At 40.3% G+C, this 9,792-nt stretch overlaps 2 protein-coding genes across 3 annotated transcripts in view; one reads left to right on the top strand and one right to left on the bottom strand.

The window, feature by feature from the left end:
* LOC113468806 overlaps window positions 1-7,811 on the bottom strand; it is a 12,487-nt gene extending 4,676 nt beyond the window's left edge. The window contains exon 1 of one of the 2 annotated variants that reach the window (XM_026826023.1): window positions 7,526-7,811. In XM_026826023.1, the coding sequence (XP_026681824.1) occupies window positions 7,526-7,644 (119 nt within the window). In that variant the 5' untranslated portion in view covers window positions 7,645-7,811. The remainder of the gene's footprint in view (window positions 1-7,525) is intronic. The other variant, XM_026826022.1, reaches the window with a different exon arrangement.
* LOC108252792 lies at window positions 2,872-5,217 on the top strand. Its single transcript, XM_026826018.1, has 2 exons — window positions 2,872-2,955; window positions 4,038-5,217. The coding sequence occupies exons 1-2, from the start codon at window positions 2,893-2,895 to the stop codon at window positions 4,731-4,733; spliced, it is 759 nt and encodes a 252-aa protein (XP_026681819.1). The 5' UTR covers window positions 2,872-2,892; the 3' UTR covers window positions 4,734-5,217.
* Window positions 7,812-9,792: the final 1,981 nt, after the last annotated feature.

The raw sequence follows: 9,792 nt of genomic DNA, 5'->3' as shown, positions 1-9,792 counted from the left end.
ATGTTTGAATGCATTCCCTGGGAAGGATTACACATATCTCAGGGATGTGTTCTATCAAAACTTAAGGAAGACTAGGTTGACAGTATGATCCGGGATTCTACCACCGAGAGGTAAAATACAACAAAAATGTATTATTATTATTATTAGTCGGACTGCGGGGATGGATAAGAAGATCGTAGTGAAACTCGGTGCACGGATTATGCTACGGCTGAACATCCATGTCACAATTGGATTGGTACCGTTGATGGGACTACATCAATGTCCAAGGGAACTCAAACCAGTCCTCCTAAGGTAGACCATAAAGCCACTCAATCTGATATCAAAGCCCTTCCGAAGGAAATAGAGAATATACAGCACAAGCTATACAAAAGTACAAGAACTGTTAAAAGCTTACGGCAGGGAACTCAAACCAGTCCTCCTAAGGTAGACCATAAAGCCACTCAATCTGATATCAAAGCCCTTCCGAAGGAAATAGAGAATATACAACACAAGCTATACAAAAGAACAAGAACTGTTAAGAGCTTACGGAAAAAGAGTCGTAGGAAAGACAAAAGAATAATAAATCTGAAAGATCTGGTAAAATCATTAAATCAAAAAGGCTTGGCAAGTGATGATTTTCAAGATCTACTTCTAAGTGAGTTTTCTGGTACTAGCATTTCAAGGAAGAAATTCACACAACAAGAAATCCAGCACTGCAGTCTCTAGTGTTGATTGCAAAGGGACCCTCGTGCCTCGTGGTCACATAGCGGCCACCAACTTGTTGATCTATCTCATAGGTTCAGCCATATGTTGACTACAAAAGAAAGTCACTAATCGAATACGGTTCATCAACATTTTTCTATTTCTTATTGTTCAGCAAATTTCCAATGTAAGTATATCCAATGTAATTTTCCTTTCTTCTGTTGGTTCATATGATTCCCAGCCATAGGGGAACGCCTTGACAGGATGGAATCAATGTTGAGGAAGAGCCTCAAGGCTCAGAGCGAGCAGAGGCTCCTCTTGGCGGAGGTCCTCTCAAAAATCTCGACGGGAATCACGGGAAGCAACGAAGTGGCGGCAGCGGCCGATTTCACCTCATTGTTCCCGTTAAAAACATTAGAAGATTTTCTATCGTTGGAGGAAAATCTTGATACAGAAACTGGTTACAGAAGAGAACTGGTGAGTGAACTGTAAACCCGGAGGATTGATAAATTGAATTTAGGTTCCGAGTTACCACGAATGTAAGAAAATCTGAAGGAGTGAAAACTGCGGCAGGTGATTGGCAACCTGTTTGTACTCTAATGGTGCATGGGCAACCAAAGGCTATAATAATTATAAATGAAACAGAGGTCATTTTCAAATGAAATCATGTATTTCTTTAAATCCTGAAAGACTTTATAATAGGTAGCTCATAAGTAAATGTTATTTTTGTGTACTGTTGCGTGTACTGTATGTTCCTATGTTAGTGATAAAGCTTCTCTTTGTGTAATGTATAAGTTCCTTCCATATCTATAAAATGTACCTATCACCATCACCATCATCAAGGTATAACCTTCTGTGGGAAAACGTGGCGTGCCTCATGGAGGAGGCACAGTGGAGCAGGATGATGGTATAACCCCCCTAATGTTTTTGGTTTAAAACACCATTCAATAATATTGTAGGATTTTGTAGTGACACAACGAGAGAGAAAATCGCCAACGTTGCAGAGTACTTGTCTAGTTTGCCATCTGACACTACATTAAACAATAAAAATATTCCATTCAATAATCTTGTAGGATTTTGTAGTGACACAACGAATGTGATGACGGGGGTAAAAAATTCAATCTTCTCAAAACTACAGAAAAAAGCAGCCAGAAAATTTCACACACGCAAAAATGAGCATCTTGCTTCCTAAAGAAACAAAACCGATAAATCTATGTCCTCTGTTCCACCACAAACCAGTGTGCTTGTCTCAACGAAGAAATGATGACTCGTCTTACCGGTCTGCCAATAACATTGCTAGCCAAGGACTCTTTCGATTGTGACCCTCGATAGCGGACCAAGGCTGAGAAATTTCTTAGCAGACACGATAATGATTGTAGATGATTCAACTCTATAACAGTCTATCTGACCAAGAAAAGTTACTTGAGCCCTTGGATTTCAAAAATTCTCTCAAAGGGCAACTCCTAGAACTCGCACCCTACTCCTTTGAAATATTTACAGAAACAAAAGTCATCAACATTATTGCAGTTATTTCTTATTTTGTTGGTGTGAAATTGTGAATTGTCAATCTGTGACTTTTAATGTAAATATCTGTGTATTCTGTATTCTTTTTTATTAGTGAAATATTTTCTTGTTGTCAAAATGGTGTACACGAATGAAGTGAAGTTCTTCGTGCTTGACAAAATTTTGACCAAAAAAGAGGTCCTGTTTGGTAAGTTTTCTGACAAACTGACCAAACAGGACAAAGTCAATGCTTGGAAAGAAGTGTTCGAAAGCGTACAATGTTTGAATGCATTTCCTGGGAAGGATTACACATATCTCAGGGATGTGTTCTATCAAAACTCGTGGACCTGATCAGGTTACCTGTGAGGTCCACCTGATAGTGTGTGGCAGGCCTCAGGCCTGACTGTTGGTGGAGACTGCCTGGAAACTGCTGGTCGAGTATTCCAGGCCACTTGACTGATTGATACAATGATACAGATACACGGTGTTACGCAAAGCTGAGCCAGCTGATGGTTAGAGCTGAGCCAATGCAGCCAGTGTGATAAGGGCTTGAGCCTATAGGTACTGAGCCGTTATCCCGCATGCCAAGGGCACGTCTAGTTCTATACGAGCCTACACACTCTGGCTCTATAACACCTTGTCGACACGATCGATCGACACCATATTTATAGGATGCATAGATTGATTTCCATTCTTAAGTCAGAATGGATGATTTTGTTGAGCAGTGTCTTGTTGATTGGGACTTGGGGCAGTACATTCCGAACTTTGAAGGTAAGCTAACTTATTCTAAACAAATCATTTTAAATTAGAAAGCAATTTCACATTCTTTCAGTTGCCATGGAGGAAGAAATTGCTAAGCACATTCTTTTATTTGAGAAACGTATGTTTGGTTTAACAATTGATGATGTCCGGAAACTTGCTTTTGATGTAGCAGAAAAACATGGACTATCACATCAGTTTAACAAAGAGGAAAAGAAAGCTGCAAAAAAGTGGTATTACAATTTTATGGCGAGAAACCCACAGTTATCCCTACGCCAACCACAGAAAACTTCTATTCAAAGGGTTCGTGGTTTCGCTGAAGAGCGTGTAAAGAAATTGTAACATTTTATGTTAAGTATCCCTGTGACTTCAACCTCCTTGGGATGTTTCCCCGGGAGAATTTAAAAAAATAAAAACTTAGAAAACCCATGAGGTGGGATTGAGATTTGAGAACTTTGGAGAGAGCTTTCATGAGTTTAGCTTTGGATCAGCTTTTTGATTTAAACAGTGATTGTTTGTTCCTATTAAGTGTTTTCTGATTTAATAAAGTTCTGAGTGATTAAGTCTTATCAAGAAATGTCTTTTCTTTAATTGATCTTTTTTCAGAAATTCTTTCAATTGTTGTTAGTATTCTTTCAATTGTTGTTAAATTTCAAAATATAAACTAGACGGTACCAAAGTTTTCAATGTTGATGAATCGGGGTTCAAGCCTGTACAAAAAAAGCCTCAGAAATTAATCTCAAAAAAGGGTAAAAACCAAATTGGGTCCCTTACTAGTGAGGAAAGAGGGGTTAACACCACAGTTGTTTGCTGTGTTAGTGCATCAGGTAATTATGTGCCACCAATGATAATATTTAAACGAAAGAAAATCGTGAAAGAATTAACCATTGATGCACCATCTGGAGGTAAAATTCAAGTGTCAGACAGTGGATACATTAATACTGAATTGTTCTTGAATGGTTACAACACTTTCATAAACACGTCAAGTCATCAAAAGAAGACCCAGTGTTGTTATTATTAGATGGTCATGCAACTCACAGCAAAATTTGTGCGCGATAGAATTCGCAAAAGATAATGGTATTATCCTCTTACAGCTACCCAGCCATACTACCCACCGAATGCAACCTCTTGACGTGGCATTTTTTAAACCACTGGGCATGTATTTCACGAACGCCCAAGAGAAATGGCTTCGAAGCAATAGCGGTTTGCAAATAACCCAATATCACATGACGGGACTTCTCAACGAAGCATACGGTCGAGCTGCAACAGTTCGCACAGCAGAATATGCTTTCAGGGCTACAGGAATTTGGCCCACGGATCAACTGGTTTTCAAGGAAAACCTGTTTTCTGCAGCAAATGCTTTGGACAATTCTATGCCAACAGAAATTCGTGAAGACACAGCATCAAACATAAATTCAGAAAATCAACCGTCTGAATTCATTGTTCATTTGAATGAAATTTCACCATTGCCTAGAGCTTGTACCTCTAGCTCTTCTCAAAGAACAAGACCTCAGCAAGATGCAGAAGTACTTACCAGTACACCATATAAGACTTATCTTGAAGAGAAGAAATCCAAGGTCACAAAGAGGGAAACAGATACACCTAAAGAAAACAAGATTACATTGAAAAGAGTAAAAATGGTACCAGCGGCAAGCAATGATAAAAAACCAAGAAGATATAGAAAATCTGGGATAAATAACAGATATAGAAAATCTGGGAATACTGGAGCACCAACAGTATTGACGAAGGCAGTAGAAGGATATCCTGTGTCATGGATCATCCAGTTATGAAAGGTTGGATTACCTGTCTCCAAAGCTGAAGTGAAGGTGTCAGTTGCAAAATTGATAAAAAAGTTCCAAAGGACAACACCATTTAAAGATGGAGTACCAGGAGACAAATGGTTCAATGGTTTTCTGAAACGTCACCCCGAAATTTCTAAGAGAGTGCCTCAAAAACTTACTCCAGCAAGAGCTAGAGTTAATGAGTCTGATATCAGACATTGGTTTGCTCGGGTCAAAGCTATCTTGAGCAAGAAGGTTTGACAGCAGTGTTAAGTGACCCAAAAAGGATCTTTAACACTGATTGATGAAAGTGATTTTTACCTCTCACCTTCTGATGATGATGTCTATGTCAAAACAGGCCAAAAGAAAGTGTACTCAAGAGTTCCAAATGATGACAAAGAATGTCTTTCTGTACTTTTGACTGTGAATGCAAATGGGGACTTACCACCACCAATGGTGGTTTATCCCTATACTAGGGTACCAGGAGCAATACATGCTACTTTTCCCAAGTGTACTCAAGAGTTCCAAATGATGACAAAGAATGTCTTACTGTACTTTTGACTGTGAATGCAAATGGGGACTTACCACCACCAATGGTGGTTTATCCCTATACTATGGTACCAGGAGCAATACATGCTACTTTTCCCAAAAAATGGGCTGTGGGAAACACATCAAGTGGATGGATGACAGGAGAAACGTTCTATGAATATGTTACAAATGCTTTTTACCCTTGGTTGGTGAGAAATAATATAGAATTCCCTGTCCTATTCACTGTGACTCTTTTCTCCTCCATACAGTATATCCAAACGGCTAATGGTCAACTATTTCCTGTACCAACATCAGTGCAACCTGGCCAACAACCTAGTCTGAACCAACAAGGCCAATATCATGGTCTGGATCGAATGATCAATATAACACCACCTCAGCTGGGCATACCCCCTCTATCAATACAGACTCAGGGCAAACACCACCACCAACAACAGGGCCAACTTCAAGTGACCGGCTACTTCTGGTTCATCATGGACTCTTATCCTTCCTACAGTTTTACTTGGCCTGAGGAATATCCCGAAGGAAGATCTCGGAGCCACACCCAATAAACTATCAGCGATTCTCTCAAAATCTCATGAGTATCATTTTCTACAAATATGCTCAACCAAAGTTCAACCAAAATATGAAACCTTGTCTTGCAAAGACTCAGAAATCACTGCCATAAGCCATATTGACAAGAGATGACAGTGTTACTGAGACCGCTCTGTGTGAGGAGCAAGAAAAAGTAGATAGTTACTTTATTAAGTACCAAGAGGATCTGCAATCTGCATCCAAAGCAATAGGTGCTGAACCTGGCTTAAACTTCAGCCATGAGGATGAAGCAAGTAAAGCTGCTTCAAATAAGAGCAATGTAGTGAAGAAATATAAGCTTCTGACTTTGAAATTAAGATAATTTGGAGGGGAACTGAAGGAGTGGTTACCATTCTGGGGCCAAAAATCACTGCCATATTGACAAGAGATGACAGTATTACTGAGACTGCACCGTGTGAGGAACAAGAAAAGGTAGGCAGTACCTAAAGTTTCGTTTCATTTCTGCAACTATTTGCAGCTACCAAGTCACAGGAGGGGAACTGAAGGAGTGGTTACCATTCTGGGGCCAGAAATCACTGCCATATTGACAAGAGATGACAGTGTTACTGAGACTGCACCGTGTGAGGAACAAGAAAAGGTAGATAATACGGCAGTACCTAACGTTTCGTTTCATTTCTGCAACTATATGCAGCTAACAAGTCACGTAATCCTAACCTCATACAGTATTAGTGTGTAGACAGCCATGCCACGCAATTGTATGTGAAGTTTGTTAGTTTTTTTTTTCCGATTTGAGTGCACCCTGTTTACCTACATTTCCACAGCCAGATACAATAACCTGTAGCCAGTTTAATGTTCCCTAACTTTCCTAGACGGACATTTTATCCTCAGGAACGTCTTTCTATGCCAACAGAAATGTTGAGGAAGAGCCTCAAGGCTCAGAGTGAGCAAAGGCTCCTCTTGGCGGAGGTGTTGGCAAAAATCTTGACGGGTTGACGGGAAGCAACGAAGTGGTGGCAGCAGCCGATCTAACCTCATTGTTCCCTTTGAGATCTTTAGAAGACTTTCTATCGTTAGAGGAAAATCTTGATATCATGTACAGAAGAGAACTGGTGAGTGAACTGTGAACCCGGAGGATTGACGAGTTCGCGAATGATAACACATTGACAATTTGCTGAAGACGGGTCTGGAGTTCAGACTCGAAACGTCCAATACCAAACAGTAAGGTACATGCCAACTTTAAGTCCTATAAAAAGTATTAGTAGGGATACCTAGGTACCTAGTTGATGTTCTGGGATTATTATTATTATTTTTGATTTGATTTCAGAATACAATAACATCCTAAATAGTAGAGAGTAAAAATGCCATATTCAAGGAAAACGGATAGACAGAGCTGGTCCGTGGTCGACATGAGCCATGCGATACAAGAAGTCTTGAGTGGTGCAATTGGATATGCAAAGGCAGCTAAAACATACAATGTTCCATACTCAACTCTACAAGATAGAGTGCTTACAGCAAGGACTCAGAATTTGGACTCAAATCAAGCTTCTGTTAAATCATTGGGCAGATTTAAAAATGTATTCAGCCCAGAGCAGGAATCCGAAATTGCGGAGCATGTCCTCACAATGGAACAAAGATTGTTTGGATTAACCTTTGAAGATTTGAGGAGCCTCTGAGATACAAGCCCGTATTTATTCCTCTGCCCCTCACAAAACTCTTCGTTGGTATTGCACACCAACGACAAATAGCAAGTACAGCCAGTAATATTATCATCGCCTGTTATGCAAACTCGGCTGTACAAATGCTCTATTCTCAGTTGACCTTCCGACCACATCAACCACATGATAGAATCTATTACTTACGGGGAATGAAGAAGATGAAGAGTTCAAAATGAAGTTCTTCAAAACATCGAACTAAATTGCAAAAAAAATGAGTTAAAAAAGAATGAATTGAAAGACAAGTACCACTGCAGGACGTTAAGTAGATCATGGAGCAGCCTTGTCAAGCCAAAGACAACTGCGCCGACCAGTACTGATGTCGCTAGCTAGAGCAAAGGGCTTTAACCGCACTGCAGTTGGAAACTTCTTTGACTTGTTAGAGCCGCTGATGGAACAATACAATTTCAGACCGGAGCATATTTACAATGTTGACGAAACGGGGATAACAACAGTCCCTAACAAACCCTCTAAGGTGCTTGCACTCAGAGGGAAAAAGCAAGTTGGTAGTTTAAGCTCAGCAGAGAGAGGTACACTAGTAACTGCTGAGGTATGTATGAACGCAGCAGGCAATTACATGCCAAAGACAGTAAAATATCATCAGTGGTGTCCTGTAGGGGTTGGCATTGGGAAGGGCATCCAGCCGTAACAAGTAGGGGAAGTCTAGGAAGAAGAGTTTTGCTTTGAACCAAACAATTTGCGGGATACACAACCTGTGATTTCTCCAGGCGTAAAGAACACATTCCGCTTTGTCCTCACGTTTATAGCTTCTGTACTCGTGAGATTGTAAGCACACCTTGCACGCTCCCCAAGTGTATAATGGCTACCTCGTCCGCTGCTATGGAGGTTGTCGGCTGTTATTTTTTTTCTATACATTATTTTTTTTTTTCAATTTAAATCATGAATACTGCAAAAAGAACGGTGTTTTCCCTTCAGGAGGGTCTACTTCTCCTTCGGGAAGTGTTACATTTGAATCCCTTCAAAGTTCCGGATCGCTGGACAGAAATAGCCGGCACAATGGCAACTGTAAGCATTGACAAAATGTTCATCACGAGGGGGATAAAGGATAGGGTTTCCTACCTCGTGGCCCAATTCAAGAAGGAAGATGGGCTAAACAGAAGGCGAAAGATAACTTCTTGAAATTGTTAAACTGCAGTGTGGGGACAATAAAGATGCTAGTTTTAACCTATCTTGATATACTTCTATGTACATTTTATAGCTTGTCCAAATATAATTTCGAAAATAAAACCACACACACATCGACGACGTTACTAAAATCTAAGCTAAATTTCGATTCATAAGTTATATCTTGAATTCTAACTTTTACCATGACTGAAACAGAAAGAATTATTGTCCAAAAGACGTACACTGCTTTGTGTACAACTTTGGGCATTGATGAGATTGAGAATGCCAAGGATGCAGTGCATAGAATTCTGCAATACACTGCGTACCAAGGCTTTGATCTTAAGGCTATTATTAGCTTCTTCATTCAAAAACATGGAAGCCTTAACATTCTGGTGGAAATAATCACCATTTTACTTCATAGAGGCCCAGGTGTCTACAATCAGAAGGCTAAGGGGAACACAGATGAGCTCAACAGAAGGATTAAAGATACTAAGAAATACATCATGCCAAAGAAGCCAGCTCAGTCTGTCCTTCTAGCATTTCCTTACCAGACTTGCACTATCGCTCAGTGGGTCCCTTTCACTATCTACCAATTGTCTGAAGCTGAAATGAAGCTGCCTGGCTACGTGAGGACTCCTGCATTCACCATGCTAATGCATAAGGAAATAAGGAAGGAGGTAGAACATGCTAAAGAGGTCCTGCTTCACTATCTACCAATTGTCTGAAGCTGAAATGAAGCTGCCTGGCTACGTGAGGACTCCTGCATTCACCATGCTAATGCATAAGGAAATGGAACATGCTAAAGAGGTCCTGCTTGCACAATGCACATGCGGCATCAATGAAGACAAACTGTTGGACACATTTGAAATTCGCTGTGAAAACAGTACAAACACTATGCTGACGCATATGATGGAGGAGAAGTATGTTGTCACACATCCACCCAAGAGATTACAGGTATCATGTGCTAAGAGTTCTGAAATGGTTACACTGCCCACTGTAATACATGGATACCTTGAACTCCACGTCCCATGTAACTGCCAAGTATTTTTGGACAATTTTGTTATAGCTGATAGATTCCCTTGTGATAGTGACTGGGCCGAGAAGATGGGATACTTCCATATCATTCCATCAAATTGGACGCTGATGTTGCA

The sequence above is a fragment of the Diaphorina citri genome, unplaced genomic scaffold (assembly GCF_000475195.1).
Source record: "Diaphorina citri unplaced genomic scaffold, Diaci psyllid genome assembly version 1.1 scaffold857, whole genome shotgun sequence".
Classification (NCBI taxonomy): domain Eukaryota; kingdom Metazoa; phylum Arthropoda; class Insecta; order Hemiptera; family Psyllidae; genus Diaphorina; species Diaphorina citri.
This window is presented reverse-complemented; position numbering and strand designations above follow the sequence as displayed.

Bases quoted from the DNA above. Each gene is read 5' to 3' on its own strand.
- LOC108252792 (XM_026826018.1), top strand. From the start codon at position 2,893: ATGATTTTGTTGAGCAGTGTCTTGTTGATTGGGACTTGGGGCAGTACA. The intron at 2,956-4,037 runs GTAAGCTAACTT...ATCCTCTTACAG, and splicing joins GTACATTCCGAACTTTGAAG to CTACCCAGCCATACTACCCA.